Here is a 17,330-nt window from a genome sequence, read left to right as displayed (position 1 = left end):
AAACCTCTCAAAATTAATCCCATGGAAAACTTCCCCTACTCTTCTTATCCATAATCCGGCGATTCTTCGCCTCATTCTCGAGAAATGGAATGCGAAAACCCGTCATGGGACGACCCGTCGTTGATGAACGCTACTAATAATGCTAATAAAAAGGTTAAGTTTATGTACAGTTATGGGGGCAAAATCCAGTCGCGTTCACACGATAACCAGCTCGCTTACGTTGGTGGAGATACGAAGATCCTGGCTGTTGATCGCAACATAAAGTTTTCTGCTATAATGGCTAAGTTATCTTCTCTCCACGGTGGGGATTGTGAGGTTTGTTTCAAGTATCGGCTTCCCGGTGAAAGTCTCGACGCTTTGATTTCCGTTACGAATGATGAAGATCTGGAGCATATGATGGTGGAATATGGTCGGACGCATCGTGTCTCCGCCAAACCGGCCCGGTTGAGGCTGTTTTTATTCCCGTTGAACGCACCGTTAGTGACTCCAGGATTTGAAGGGAGTGAACCGAAGTCTGAGCGGCAATGGTTTGTTGACGCCTTGAATTCGGTTCAGATTCAAAATCTTGACGCTTCTTCGCCTCCAGCTGCTGCTGTGCCGGCAACAAATCCCGATTTCCTCTTCGGTTTGGATAAGGTGAAGATGCCGGATTCTGTCCCTCCTCCGATTGCGGCGGTTCCACAGGAGGTTGTTGTGAAGGATGTGACAGTGGGATCGAACTGCGGATCGGAGGACCGACATGTGATCGCTGACCTGATGATGTTTCCAGCGGAGATCCAGAAACAGATCCAGGAGTTACAGAGGATGCATATTGCTGCAACTCAAGAACAAAGCATTTTGCAGAGAAAATTTGATGAACCAAACGCTAAAGCTTACAATACTCAAGATTATTCTAAAACGTCTGATAAAATCGCCGCTTCACCAGTACCCGTATCAGCTCCGTTACAAATTCCGGTTCAAACGGCTTATTTAACCAACGCTGCTTATACGGTAACTACAGCCGCTGCCCCGGTAAACCGACCGGTTTACCTAATTCCAGCTTCCGTGGCTGGTGTTTATCAGCAGCCTCCAACGATACGACACGTGACCGTACCAGCTGGTCAACCTTACTACGGCGTACAACATGTTGTTCAAGATATTTACCAAGAGCAACCGGTTTACAATGCGGTGCCAGCCTCAAAGGTTGGTACTTACGCTGAGGGAATCCCAGTTATGCAATCGAAGGGTGGGGTTTCTGATTCTGGGTATGTACAGGTGGCTTATGATGGGGCTGGAAGACAGGTGTATTACACGGCGGCGCCATATCAGGTGGTGACGCTAATGACACCAGTGGGTGGTGTTCCGGCGTTAAATCAAGATGGTAAGGTTGCGGTGAACCCTAAGGTTCCTCCCCCAACTTCTTCCGTGTGAATTGAATAGCAAATTGATAGTTTGTTTTGTTTGTCAAGTTATAATTACAATATAGTAGATTGCACAGTACATTTTTATAGGTTTTGGTCAATTGTTCGATTTCTTATGGAACTTTTCAACAATTTAATTTGATTTTTTGAATGGTGTTAACTTTGACAGTGTTCAATTTTTTATAAGAAAAATAGACTTTCGAAATGCCTGTAAATCAAGTAGTTGATTTCTTTCACGTAAGCCTTTTTCAGGTTATAGAATCCTTAAACCTCGCTGGAAGTAGACAAAGAAAATACAATTCTGTAGAATGATAGTGACACCACCGCTGCCATCCTATTATTCGTTGATCTGTTGGCGAAAGTTATAAGTTAAGTGATAGTTGCGGGAAGTCATATGGTTGAGAATTGAAGCTTGGTTCAGCCAAAGGTATTAATCTACCTCAGTAATACCCGGCTTATAAAGTAATGCAAGGCTACAGCTTTCCCATGCAGATCTTCCATGGAGGACTCCACAGCTGTCGTGAAATACTCTTTCGTTATTATTCAAGTTTCATATGACGATAATAACTTTATCATATTTTCATCTACCCCAAATCCACACGTTATATGGGTTTTTACAATAAAACTCGAATATCCTTACTATCATAATGATCAAAACCTGACTAACATGATTTTTTTAATAAAAAAATATTAAAATTTTATATAATAAGATTCACACAAATTTTCTTATTAAGATAAGGTGATTACAAACTAGTATATGTTCTAAATATTTTTCAACCATTTAGAAATGGACACTCAATCATCATACTACAATAGTTGGTGCTCGAACTCGTGACCTCTAGTAACAAATGGAATTAATTTTTTGTTTATCTTAAATTCACATTATATTTTTATATAATAAATTTGAATCAACCTTTATTATTTTAGGTTAAATTCCGACATTAAATTATGTATAATGCATAATTTATATATTTATTAGTTACACTAATTTATCAATTTTAGTTTTCGAAATTTTTAATATTTTAAATTTCGGTATTAGTTAATTCCAATAGTACATGAGTAATATAATTAAATTACAATGACTTAAAATGAATAAATTAAATATAATAAAATAAATTAATAACTTATACACAATATAAGACAAAATAATAAAATTTAACTTAATACATCTAACAATTAAGATTTCAATCATAACTAAAATTTTAAAAATAAAAAGATTTCAAATTTAGATATATGGATTAAATTTGTAATTTACCCCTATTATAAGTTTAAACAAAACTAAAAATTATCACATTTATTAAAAAAAAAAACTCATATACTATATTTTCCTTGAAATAAACGCTGGCTGAAACAATTTAATTTATAATATTTAATTAGTCTTTGCCCGAAGCAATTGGAATCTATGGAGTTTCAGAATCTAGCCGTTTTTCCCATTATATGAACCATAGCTGGCTGTATTACAACTTACAACGTAATGAACAATTAAGTGATGACTCCCATAATTATAATTAATACTATGATAAAAAGTCCGTTTCGACTGTAAAATTAATACCAAATGGATGAAAAATAAAAAAAAATTACGGTAAAAATTTTGGTTTCAAACCAACTACAAAAGTTAAGATTTTTATCTTTTATTATTTCAATTTTGTGTTTGGAAGCAAATTATAATTTTACTCTTAGTAATGCATGGGCTTCACCCAATTATATTTATATTTTATTTTAATAATTTAATACTAACATTCTTAAAAAATAATTTATTACTTAATAATTTATTTTAATTACTAATATTTTTTTAATATTCTTTTAGTCAAAACAAATATTTAAATTATTATTTTATAATAATTTTATATTAGCATGTTAAAAAGTATTGATAATATATTTTTAATAAAATATTTTATATATAAAAATATTATTAATGAGTTATTTTAATCTATTCTTTTTATATTTTTATTACAACTTAAGTTGATATATCTTATAATTTATAGTATTAATAAGTGTAAATATAATTTAAATGTTATATTTTTTATTTATAACATAATATCTATAATATACATTTTATCTTTTCAAACTCAATTTTCAACAATAATCTCAAACTGTTAAATTTAAACTGCATTTTTTGTATAACACTTTTAAAAGTTTATTTCTACATCACTTTTAAAAGTCATTTTTCAAAAAAAGTGTCAAACTTGCTCTAAGTAGCAATAACACTTTTTTGATTAAGTTAAGGTGTTTACAAAGTAGTATTTATTTCAAATACTCTCAATCATTTGTCAATGAATGTTTAATCACCATATTGTAGTCGTTGATGCTCGAACGGATTATCTCTAACAGCAACAACTAGTTATACACTTCGGGAAACCATGACCTCTCTTATTGTTTCTTTTATTTCCAAATTGACGTTACCTTCGTATTGTCAACCCATTAATTTGTAACTTTGTCAACCAATCTTATCGAATTAAACAACTTCAACAACCACATAGAAATCATCGATATCGAAGAAGTTGACCTTACAATTATGTAGTTTTCTTTTCGTCATTCTAAATTCTAATAAACGATTTGTTTTTTTTTCCACAAACGAGCTTTGATTTGTAAAAGATAATTATAATTAAAATAAACACAATGAAAGTGAACATTTATCGGGGACAACTAAAGGCATAGTGGACAATAAAAGGTGACATTGATGTGCTAAACACGAAGCAAGGCATTGCAGCTTAACACTCTTTCATCTGTATCCCTTTTCTCTTTGGTTTTGATCATTGCTCACAATGGGAGGGAGCTATGGAAATTGAAGCAAAACCGAAAATAGATGAGAAAGCGATCAAAGAGGAGGGTTTGGTTGATGAAAGCGAGCTGTCTCCGATAGAAGAAGTTCGTTTAACAGTGCCCAACACCGATGATCCTTCACTCCCAGTATGGACTTTCCGCATGTGGTTCTTGGGTCTCTTCTCTTGCACCCTTCTTTCCTTCCTGAACCAGTTTTTCGGCTACCGAGCCGCTCGTCATCACCCAAATCACCGTCCAGGTGGCGACTCTCCCCATCGGACGGTTCATGGCTTCGGCTCTTCCTACGACCAAGTTACGTATACCCGGGTTTGGTTCGAGGGAATTCTCGCTTAACCCCGGGCCGTTTAACATGAAGGAGCACGTTTTGATCACGATATTTGCTAATGCTGGGAGTGCTTTCGGGAACGACACTGTTTATGCTGTTGGTATTGTTACCATTATCAAGGCGTTTTATGGAAGGAGCATCTCTTTCTTCGCTAGTTGGCTTCTTATCATCACTACACAGGTTATGGGATATGGATGGGCGGGGCTACTGAGAAAGTTTGTGGTCGAGCCGGCGCATATGTGGTGGTCTTCAACCCTCGTTCAAGTTTCTCTCTCTTCAGGTAATTGCTTTAGTCTTCAGTAAAATACTTTTGTTTAGCGAAAACATTCAACAATGTTGTACACTTGTGATGAATTTTACTGCTGATCATGATATTCCAGGACTTTGCACGAAAAAGAAGAAAATAGCGATGGCAAGCTCCGCATATCACGAGTGAAATTCTTTGTGATTGCATTAGTTTGTAGCTTCTGCTGGTATATTTTCCCAGGTTACTTCTTCCTAACATTGCAAAGCATCTCTTGGGTGTGCTTGGCCTTCCCCCATTCGGTGACCGCCCACCAAATAGGCTCCGGCATGAACGGTCTCGGCATAGGGGCCTTCACGCTTGACTGGACGACGGTTTCCTCTTTCTTGTTTAGCCCACTTGTTTCCCCTTTCTTCGCCATTGCAAACGTCTTCATAGGATATGCCTTGATAATATACTTTGTGATGCCAGTTTCTTACTGGGGGCTTAACCTATTCAACGCGATAACTTTTCCCATATATTCATCGGACTTGTTCACCGCTGAAGGTCAGTCTTATAACATTTCAAAGATCGTTAACGACAAGTTCAAGCTTGACGTGCAAGAGTATGATAAGATAGGGAGGGTCCATTTGAGTACTTTCTTCGCTATCACCTATGAATTTGGGTTCGCCACTATTGCTTCCACGGTAACACATGTGGCCTTGTTCTATGGAAGCTAAGAATTGTTTAGATATTTCAGAAGGAAACTTCATTGTTACGTTTGATATCCATCCTTAATAATTAAAAAAAACCAAGTTGATTACAGGGAGATCTATATTCGATATCGAGCTTCTTCAAGGAAAAAGGCTGATGTTCACACAAAGTGAACGAGAACCTATAAGGACATACCTTCATGGTGGTTTTATTTGCTTCTTGCTGTCTCCATTCTTGTCGGTCTTGCACTCTTCATCTTCCTCAAAAAGGAAGTCCAAATGACTTGGTGGGGGCTGATATTTGCTGCTGCACTTTCTCTCTTTTTCACTTTGCCTATCAGCATAATATCTGCCACGACAAATCAAGTAAATTTAAGATGACAGTTTTTCTTATCAACAAGGATAATGTTCTTAAACATTTTCACTCAATTAATGATTGTTTATGTTATTTACCTGCAGACACCAGGGCTTAATATCATTACAGAGTATATAATGGGAGTAATATTGCCTGGACAACCAATAGCCAATGTGTGTTTCAAGACCTATGGGTACATGAGCATGGCTCATGCAGTGTCTTTTCTTAGTGATTTCAAGCTTGGTCATTACATGAAAATCCCTCCGAGATCAATGTTCCTGGTTCAGGTTGAAGATACTAATTTTTTTATAACTATAATTATTATTATTATTATAATTATTATTATAATTATTATATATATTATTATTATTATTATTAAAAAATAATTACAAATAATATTATAGGCCCAACAGACTGGCCCAAAAAAAAAACCCTAAAACCCCTTTAGGGTTTGTATCTCAGCCAGCCGCCGCCTTGCTTCTCAGCTGTTGGATCTAACTTAGATCCAACGGTCCAGATGGTTCCAGCAGGAAACCCTAGGGTGATGATACCCTAGGGACACGTCCCAGCCGCCGCCGTAGCTTCCAGAAGACCACGCGGCACTGCTTCAGCTTCCAGCTGCTCCCACCATCTCCGTAGCCGCACACGTCTTCCCTAAACGGTGAGTCACCACTGGAAGTCCGGTGACTCACCGAAGAACCCCTTTTGGACCGGTCCGAAGCCATCACCGGTAGTGGCTATAAAAGCCACCGAGCCCCTGAAAAAAAAGAGAGACACGGAGAGCAACAACACAACAACCAGCAAAAATAGAAAAAAAAAGAAAGGAGAGAAGCTTACCGAGGAAGCCACGACCACCGGACCTCTTCAAACGTCACCAAAACCTTCGAAAATCGAAGGTACTTTCTTAGATTTGCTCCGATCGGGAGCTGTTTAGGAGAAAAGAGCATCGGAACCGTCATTAGGACGGTCCGATCTATATGGTGGTGTAAAAATAATTTTTTCCGGCCACCGCATCCGGTGGCAGACGGCTGTCGCCAGGTGACCGGCTTCCCTCCGATGAGGGAAGCTAGAGAGAAGGGAGAGCTTTTTTCATTCTTTCTCAGTTAGAGAGAGAATGATAAATGGAGAATGAGAGAGCTGGCCCGAAGAGCCAGCCGTTTCTGGCTTTAAATAGCCCTTCCCGAACGACGTCGTTTCGGGGAGGGTTATTTGTGTAATTTTTAATTGTTAAATCCCGTCCGCAACCATCCTAATTTGTAAACTTTACATTTTAGTCACTAAATCAATTTATAATCCTTTTAATTCGGTTCTTTAATTTTAGTTTTATTTATTTTAGTCCTTTATATTAAAATAATATATTTAGGATAAATATCATATTTAGTCCTTTAATTTTAATAATTAATATTTTAATCACGAGTATATATTTTTAATTTATTTTAATATGATATTCGATTTTTATATAATTTTATTTTAGTCACTAAATTAATAAATAAAATAGCATGTTTAATCCTTATAATTTTAAATAATTATGAATTAGGTATTTAATTTTAAATTATAATTTAGTCACTAATTTTAAATATTTTCTTTTATTTTACTGCTTTTAAATATATAGTTCTAATTGTATTTTTATTGTTTTAATTTACTTGTTTATATATTTAAATATTATTTTATGTAGTCATATAAATATATATATAATAAATAATAATTTATTTTTTTTACATAAATTATATTAATATTTATTTTTCAATATCGAAGAAAAGGGCAGTCTTAATACAACTGGATGTCCTATTCTGGTATTTTAAAATTAAATATTATAAAAAAATTATAATTTAATTTTATTTAAATTATTATATTAATATTTATTAATATCGAAGAAAAGAGCTGTCTTAAGGCACCTAGAAGTCCTTTTCTGATATTTCTAAATAAATAAACATTTTATTTATAAATATATATAAATTATTTTTTTCTTATAATTATAATTTTGAAATAATAGGATTATAAATTAAATATATTTGAATTTTAATTTCTAATAATAGAGACAATTTATAATTAAAAAGTACCAATTTTGGGCGTTGTAGGGGTGCTAATCTTTCCCTAAACGTAACCGACCACGAATCCCTTTTTATTATTAAAAAGAACGAATTTTTGGTTATAAATGCATATCAGTTCATCTTTTAACTGATGTTTTCTTAAAACTCTTTTAAAAGATAATTTTTAGGTATTCGACCTACCTAACCCAAAAGGCCGATGGCGACTCCCAAATTATTTTCAAAACCATTTATTCACATCAATTTTCCCGCCGAGTAAAAATTTCGTGCCCGGGCGAAAACCGGTTACGACACAGGTATTATAGTTTACTTCTATAGATTAATTTCTCTGCATTTACTTCCATAATTCTTACATATTTCCATAGTTCCATTTGCATATCAGTTCATTGGAACTATGTTAGCCGGAACAGTAAACGTTGGAGTTGCCTGGTGGCTTCTAACTTCTATCGATAACATATGTCATCGAAATCTTCTCCCAACAAATAGTCCTTGGACATGCCCCAGCGACAGGGTCTTCTTCGACGCATCTGTTATCTGGGTTTGGCCGGACCGAAAAAGATTTTCGGCTCTCAAGGGATGTACTCATCACTTAACTGGTTCTTCCTAGGAGGCCTTTTGGGACCCGTTGTAGTATGGCTCTTGCACAAGGCATTCCCAAATCAGACATGGATCCCCCTTATCAATCTACCAGTGCTTTTAGGCGCAACCGGCTACATGCCACCGGAAACGACAGTGAACTATTCTTCCTGGATTATTGTTATAACTATCTTCAACTTCTTTGTATTCAGGTATCGAAAGCTATGGTGGCAAGAGATATAACTACATCCTATCAGCAGCTTTGGATGCAGGGGTAGCGTTCATGACAGTGCTGCTTTACTTTGCACTGGGGATTGAGAATAAGAGTTTGAACTGTTGGGGTGCCAGTCCTGATATTTTCCCCGAGCACTGTGATCTAGCATATTGCCCCACTGCAAAGGGGATTTCGGGTGCCCAACATTTTAAGCTTCACGTTTAATATTGTAATATGTTGAAGTCTGCTACTTTTTTACTTTATTTTCTGAAGTCTCACCAATTGAATGAATCAAAACAGTCATTTACGTACAAATTATATATATATATTTATTTATAAATATGGAGAAACTATAAGATAATATCTATTTAAAAATAAATATCAATCATTTGACATTAAACGTTCACACCTTTAATATTTCTTGTGCTCGAACCCGAGATCTCAAAAACACCAATTCCATCTATCATTGAGGTCATTTAATTCATATTTGAATGAAAGCATAATTTTTGAACGTATGTTATTATTGATGTTTAAAAATCTAATTTTTAATATCACTATGGTCCCGTTTGGTGTGACTTTTTAAAAACATTTTTAGCTAAAAAATTTGTTTTTACTACAAAATCAATGTTAAACTAGTAAAAATGAAAAAAATACGATGAAAACGGTGGTTTCAAACCATCCTCAAAAGCTAGGATTTGTAACTTTTTTTTTATTTTCAACACATCTTTTGGGAACAAATTATAATTTTACTCTTATTAATGCATGAGGACCTCTCAATTATGTATTTATATTTTATTTTAATAATTTAATATTAACATCCTTAAAAAATAATTTATCACTTAATAATTTACTTAAAAGGAAATAAAATTCATCGTTTATATATTAAAATATTAATAGTGAGTTATTATAAAAATATATTTTTATTTGTATTTTTATATTTTATTATAATTTAAATGAATATAATTATGATTTATTTATAATATATATTATTTTAATGGTTAAAATAATAAATATATCATTCAAATTATTTTATTTTGAAATTTTAAAGAGTGATTGTGGTTGAATTGAAATTATTAAAATATCATCTTAAAATCCAAATGTTAAATTCACTTTAATAAATTCATTTTAATTTACAAGCACTAATGTATTTTTTTATAATAATTTTTGTCAAGACAAATATTTAAATTATTATTTCATAATAATTTTATATGCAGGTGTTAAAAATTATTATTATTATATTTTTAATAAAATATTTAATTTATAAAAATATTATTAACGAGTTATCTTAAAATAATTCTTATATTTTTATTATAGTTTAAATTAATATATTTTATACATTATAATATTAATAAGTTTAAAAATCAATATTTTATCTTTTCAAATTTAACTTCTAATAATAACATCAAACAATTAAAATTTAAATAAAACTTTTATTAAAAGTTATTTTAACTAAAAGCCGAATGAGTATTATTGTACAAGCCAGTTTGTTGGAAGTATAAATCCAGGAATCAAGAAACCGTCCACATACAATTCTTAAAGAGTTTCTCTTTAGCTTGTTTATCGCTCGGTAATGCATTATTCAGGAGATGGGAGTTCAAGTAAAAGAATCCCATAGAATCTGTGAAACAAATTTATACGTGAGAATCACCTTCAGAAATCCCCCACGGTTAAGAAAATCACCCGTTTTTTTAATCTTATCCCTCTAGCGAACACCCCCCAAAAAAGCCACCCACACTCTCGATGTCGTCTCTCGAGATAGAATCAGCCAGCGTCGACGACGGCGCCGCCGTTCAGGCAACCGACGGAGATGATATTTCCCCCATCGAAGAAGTTCGTCTAACTGTTTCTAACGACGATGACACTACGCTCCCTGTTTGGACATTCCGAATGTGGTTCATCGGAGTCTTCTCGTGTGTTCTCCTTTCGTTCCTCAACACGTTCTTCAGTTACCGGTCGGAGCCACTCCAGGTTACCATGATATCCATCCAGGTGGCGTCACTCCCCGTTGGAAAATTCATGGCTAAAGTGCTACCGACCACCAAGTTTAAGATCCCCGTTGGGAACCTGGTGTTTACGCTTAACCCGGGCCCATTTAACGTTAAAGAGCACGTGTTGATCTCTATCTTTGCCAATGCTGGGGCGGGGTTTGGCGGCGGCACGGCTTATGCTATCAGCATCGTAAATATTATTCGGGCTTTTATCATAGAAATATCAGTTTCTTGGCTAGTTGGATTCTAGTCATCACCACACAGGTTAGAATTTCCACTATATCGAAATGAATTGGTTATTGAAACTCTTTTGTTAAAAATAGTAACATTATGGACAGGTGTTGGGGTATGGATGGGCGGGGATTATGAGGAAGTTCGTGGTGGAACCTGCTGCAATGTGGTGGCCAAATTGCCTGGTTCAAGTTTCTCTTTTCAGGTAAAGCGAACAGTTGAACGGTGTCGTTTATGCTTTGGTGTATGCCTCTTGATCCTAGTAAACTACTATTAAGTTTCAGACTTTTAACCTTTCAGGCTGTTCAATTTAATAGCGTTCTAGTTTTCATCCTATCATGCAAGCCGTCCATTTCTGGCTGTTTGTCATCGAATGACACTACTTTCGATCTTTCATTGCATCAATGGAAATTATAGATTATTTTATTGAAGTTTTTTAAAAGAACTTAATATTGCTTATATTTTGTTCTTAATGTACGAAGGAAATGAAAAACTCACAATCTACCAAATAATCTTCATACATAAATTGTACAGGGCCATGCATGAGAATGACGGCAGTCGCATGTCTCGAGGGAAATTCTTCTTGATCGCACTTGCTTGCAGTTTCTCCTGGTATGTATTTCCAGGCTACTTGTTCCAGACACTGTCAACCATTTCATGGGTCTGCTGGGCATTTCCCAAGTCAGTAACAGCCCATCAAATCGGATCGGGAATGCTCGGGATCGGCTTCGGATCCTTTGCACTTGACTGGTCTGTCATCGCATCCTTCCTCGGCAGCCCTCTGGTCACCCCATTCTTCGCACTTGTCAATATCTTTGTAGGCTTTGCGTTATCCATGTATGTCGTGCTTCCAATTTCCTACTGGGGACTAAATCTTTACAATGCTCGCACCTTCCCAATTTTCTCCTCGCATTTGTATAATAACAAAGGGGAACCATACAATATATCGGGCATCGTGAATCCTAATTTTGAAATCGAAATGCCAGCTTATGAGAAGCAGGGACGTGTAAACCTGAGCATCTTCTTTACTCTCACTTACGGTATTGGCTTTGCCGCCATTATAGCCACTCTTTCTCATGTGGCTGTTTTCAACGGAAAGTGAGTAATCCAAGAGCGTTTCATTTATTGTTTCATTCCTAGTTTTGGGTGTCTTTTGGTCTCAAGTTATGTGATCTTTGACCTAAATTTGTGTTGAATGTTTCGAACAGGGAGATATATGCACAACTAAGAGCTTCTTTCAAGGGAAAAGAAGATATCCATACAAGGTTAATGAAGAAGTATAAGAACATACCAAACTGGTGGTTTTACCTATTGCTTGTCTCGACATTGGTGCTCTCTCTCGCATTATGTATTTTCATGAAACTTCAAATCCAAATGCCTTGGTGGGGACTCCTCTTTGCAGCTGCTCTTGCTTTAGCTTTCACTCTTCCTGTCAGCATCATAACTGCCACTACAAATCAGGTAGAAAGCTTGCACTTTTTTTATATGCAATCTGCTCTTATCGTTGGCTTTTTTTTTTTAGTATATGTGTCCTGTATCCATGTCCAACACATATTCCGTCATGAGCACACTGATATAATCCTTCAAAAGCTTTCAAACACATGAAAAAAATCTTTAGAGTTATCGAATGATTTTCCAGAATACCATTTTGTATCCTTTTGGTACTCATTTGCTGATTTTGGCTCTTTTTGTTGCTAGTCACCAGGACTTAATGTCATAAGTGAGTACATCATGGGTTACGTGTTACCAGGAAAACCAATAGCCAATGTTTGCTTCAAAACCTTCGGATATATAAGCATGACACAAGCAGTTTCCTTCCTAAATGATTTCAAGCTCGGCCATTATATGAAGATTCCCCCCAGATCGATGTTTGTAGTCCAGGTATGTCTAAAGCAGAAAGCGAATGTTTAAGGTAAATAAAGACAATTGAAAAAAACAAAAAGATTGAAAAATAATCGAGTATAGCAGGTAACAAATGCTGATGACAATTTAAAAGATATAAGAAAATGATTTGATACTTAGTAAAGGATTACTCTATTTGCTGATTCCTTCTCCAATTTGTATTCTACTGAAAGGGTATAGGAACTGTGATAGCTGGAACAGTGAACCTTGCAGTGGCATGGTGGCTGCTGACTACAGTTGAGAACATATGCCAGGATCACCTACTTCCTCCCGACAGTCCATGGACATGTCCCTCTGACAGAGTATTCTTCGATGCATCGGTTATATGGGGTCTGGTTGGACCGAAAAGGATCTTTGGTCCTTTGGGGAACTACTATGCTCTCAACTGGTTCTTCCTGGGAGGGGCCTTGGGACCTGTCGTGGTATGGCTATTCCACAAAGCTTTCCCTGACCAGAAATGGATACCACTTATCAATCTTCCGGTGCTCTTGGGCGCGACAGCTGTAATGCCACCAGCTACATCATTGAACTTCAATTGCTATCTTATAATTGGATTCATCTTCAATTACTATGTTTTTAAATACCGAAAAGGTTGGTGGCAGAGATACAACTATGTTCTGTCGGCAGCTCTTGATGCTGGATTGGCTTTCATGGGAGTGCTCATATATTTCACTTTGACAATGCAAGGAATTGGTATATCTTGGTGGGGAAGTGAGGGTGAGCACTGCGATCTCGCTTCGTGTCCGACTTCCAAAGGCATAGTCGTAGACGGTTGTCCAGTCTATTAGATTCATATTTAGTCTCTACATCAGACATTTTAGGCTTCAAGAACTCTACATTTTGATGATAAGCACATTTCCAAGAAGGAAAGAAGGGCGAAGCATTTGTAAATATGTTATTTTTTCAAATACATTATATTTCTATATTGATTTTTTTCTCTGCATATTTCAAATCATTTCCTTCAGCTGTGTATCAATAATGCAACACATGAAACAAACATAGATCTTCGTTCATAGAATAAAATTGAAACAAAAAAGGGTAAAAAAGAAAAAGAAACAAACATATATTATACCGATATATGATCTTTACATACTAGAAAGTCATGAGCGGCATATCTGTGAGAGAATCCATGATATAAAGAACCCTGAGGATCATCTCCTCCATTGCCATCGTCGAAGTTATGAGCATAGCTTGAAGGGTCGTACCGAAAGCCACCAATCGGTCTTGGTTGTTTTTGCAAGAAAATTGCCATTATGCTATTGCCTAAATCTTTTATTTTTTCTTTTTGGGCATGGCAGCTTTAGCTTGAGATGACCCCAACAGGAAAGCAACCCTTCTTCATCCTTGGGTTTTCCTGAAGCTGAACTCTTCCCCGTGGACCTTGTTTTAGGACCACTCCATTCTTATTGACACACACGGACCTTGTTTTAGACGATGTTTGTTTCTTTTAGAATAACCAATTTCCACTTTCCTCGTACATTCGCTTTCGACTGCATTCGACTTATAGCACTTAAAAATTTCCAAAAAGAAAAAGACTTATAGCACTGAAGGGGGCCTTCGAAAACCAAAGTGTTAGGTATTCTATGCATCTTCCCTTTGACGAGTCATTAATTTTATATAATAAAAAAATTTGATTAGTCATTAATTGATAGAAAAAAAATGTTACGTTTTTTAAATACAATGTAAAATTATTAACTCTATACATTTATGAATTAAAATACAATTTGCATTTAAACGTGTTTATATTAAAAATGGGTTAAATAAAGAAAAAATTAAGGATTAAATTAATTCGAGGCGTGTATATATAATGTATTTAAGAATATTTTTTCATATACATATTTTCAAGGTTTTTATATGTTCGTTCGTGCTAAAAACGTGATATATGAACGACAATAATCATTTACTGGAAATGCTCAACAAATTTAAGAAAGATAGAGAAAACAAATAAGAGAGGAGAGAACAAATGGGGCATGAAATATTCTCAATTTTTGTGTGTTTAGAATAAAAATGAAACTTGATGTTTATAAGAGTAGTATTGGTTAAAAATAACAAAAATTAGTTGAAAAAATAATGTAGATAGTTTTTTAATAAACAAATAAAAATATTTTTTAAAACTTGGTATTATAAAAAAATAGTGTATCATTATACTTTATGTATTAAAAATTTAAATATATAAAAATATTTTAAGAACTTAAATTTAAACAACTATATTATAGAGTATTATCTCTAGTTTTTTTTTATTAAGAGTGTTACCTCTAGTTAGATATTATTAGATTGTTAAGCTTGATGAGTGCATGAGTGTTTGCGTGAGGTAGTTGACTTTGATGATAATATGTTAGACTGTTAGTTAGGCGTTAAGTTAAGCATTCGGTTAAGGTTGTTAGAGCTATCGTGCAGTTACAACTAGTTGTGCAAGCATGTGTATATAATACCAGTTGATGTATTGAAAATATGAATATACATTTGTTAGTTTCTTTGTGTATCCAGTTCTACAATGGAGGCTGAATATAGAAGTGTAGTTGATGCTGCTGCAGAAGTTACATGGATGAGCTCATTACTATGTGAGCTAGGAGTTGAAAATCAAAATGCACCTATTATCTGGTGTGATAATACGAGTGTTGTTCCTTTAAGCACAAATCCAGTTCATCATGCACAATCAAAACATGTGGATATGGATGCGCATTTTGTTCGTGAGAAAGTAGCAGCTAAACAACTTCATGTGAATTATGTTCCAGCTAGTCATCAAGTGGCAGACGGACTCACAAAGTCATTGAAAAAAGGAGCATTTGAGGTGTTCAGGGATCAGTTGCGTGTTTTGCCTTGTTGATGAAGAATGAAGAAGTCAAAGGAGTAGGGAGAATATTAGATTGTTAAGCTTGATGAGTGTATGAGTGTTTGTGTAAGGTGGTTGACTTTGATGATAATCTGTTAGAGTGTTAATTAGGCATTCAGTTAAGCATTCGGTAAAGGCTGTTAAAGTTGTTGTGCAGTTACAGCTAGCTGTGCAAGCATGTGTATATAATATCAGTTGATGTATTGAAAATATGAATATACATTTGTTAGTTTCTTTCATTCTTGATATCTTAACATTCTCCTAGATCCTTCAAGGAAAAGTCCTGATGCAAGGCTTGAACCACACCATCAATGTCATGAGAAGAACCATCTGTAATAATGATATCATCAACATAAACAAGGATATATGTATAGCAACCTCCATCATTATTTACAAAAAGAGACACATCAGCTCGAGATTCACTAAAACCCAACCGAATCAAACTGGCTTTAAGCTTGTCATGCCAATTTCTTGGTGCTTGTCGAAGTCCATACAATGCCTTGTTAAGTTTTCACACAAATAGACTACCATCAGCATTATACTCCTCAAATCCAGGCTTCTACTGCATAAACACATCCTCAGTTAGATCATCATTCAGAAATGCATTATTCACATAAACTTGTCTTAAGGGCCAACTCTTTACAACAACAATCAAAAGAACTGCATTCAATGTGGCAAATTTGACAACAAGACTGTATGTTTCTTTAAAATCTTAACCATTAACTTGTGAATATCCTTTAGCAACAAGGCGAGCTTTATTCCTTTCAACAGACCCATCAGGGTTCTTTTTTACTCTAAATAGCCACATGCAACCAACAACCTCACGTTCTTCAGGTAACTCAACAAGTGACCAGGCATTATTTCGCTGTAGAGCATCAACCTCAGCCTAAAATAGCTTCTCTCTAGTTGGAAGTCTTAAGTGCTTCATAAACATCAACTGGAACTTCATTAACACCAGAACTAATATAAGCCTTTGGCTTAAATATTCCACACTTACTCCTTGTCATCATTGGATGCATGTTTATTTGTACATCACACATATCACTTGCACTTGATGCAGAAGTATCACAAAGATTCAACCATTGAACACCACTATGAGAGCTGACAACATCATATTGTTCAGCAGTACCAGCATCTTGCTCAGCACATGGGACTACACCTGTTACTTGTTGCTCAACACCTGGTACACTAGTTGCTGCCTCTGTTATTCTAGGACCAGAACTGTCATCAGGTGGATTACTAGAACAACTACTGCTACTAGCCACTATATCACTACCAGACCAGGCAACGCATCTTTCACTATGAAACTTACGAACATCAGTTACAATTTGTAATGAATCAGGTGGCTTACCTATACTTGATGTAGCAGGCGATTGAACACACTTTTCTGCAAAAGGAAATTGCATTTCATCAAACACCACGTGCCTTGTAATATAAATCCTACCATCATTAGCAAGACATTGAAACCCCTTATGTTGTGTTCTATAGCCTAAAAACGTGTAAGGTTTTGACCTAAAATCCAATTTATGCTTCAAATATGGTCTCAAATGAGGAAAACAAAGACAACCAAATACCCTCAACTGTCCATAATCAGGTTTCCTATGAAACAATTTCTCAAATGGTGAAACTCCTTGCAATACCCTTGTAGGAAGCTTGTTGATCAAATAAACTGCAGTAACCACTGCATAAGCCCAAAACTTAACTGACATCGATGCTAGAGCAAGCAGAACAAGAGCAA

At 35.2% G+C, this 17,330-nt stretch overlaps 2 protein-coding genes and 1 pseudogene across 2 annotated transcripts; all 3 read left to right on the top strand.

The window, feature by feature from the left end:
* Window positions 1–84: 84 nt before the first annotated feature.
* LOC120154275 lies at window positions 85–1,410 on the top strand. The gene has a single exon (XM_039166073.1). It carries the CDS (start codon window positions 85–87, stop codon window positions 1,408–1,410), a length of 1,326 nt encoding a protein of 441 aa, XP_039022004.1.
* Window positions 1,411–4,069: 2,659 nt separating this feature from the next.
* LOC120154259 lies at window positions 4,070–8,935 on the top strand (annotated as a pseudogene).
* A 1,443-nt stretch (window positions 8,936–10,378) lies between these two features.
* Window positions 10,379–13,596, top strand: LOC120154264 (oligopeptide transporter 2-like). Its single transcript, XM_039166066.1, is given in 7 exon segments — window positions 10,379–10,829; window positions 10,832–10,890; window positions 10,965–11,062; window positions 11,392–11,955; window positions 12,066–12,318; window positions 12,556–12,738; window positions 12,933–13,596. Coding segments are annotated over 7 exon segments (2,223 nt in total). The 3' UTR covers window positions 13,548–13,596.
* Window positions 13,597–17,330: the final 3,734 nt, after the last annotated feature.

This window comes from Hibiscus syriacus, unplaced genomic scaffold (assembly GCF_006381635.1).
Source record: "Hibiscus syriacus cultivar Baekdansim isolate YM2019G1 unplaced genomic scaffold, ASM638163v2 tig00111127_pilon, whole genome shotgun sequence".
NCBI classification, from domain to species: domain Eukaryota; kingdom Viridiplantae; phylum Streptophyta; class Magnoliopsida; order Malvales; family Malvaceae; genus Hibiscus; species Hibiscus syriacus.
The sequence above is the reverse complement of the archived record's forward strand: the minus strand, read 5'-3'. Positions and strand labels throughout refer to the sequence as shown.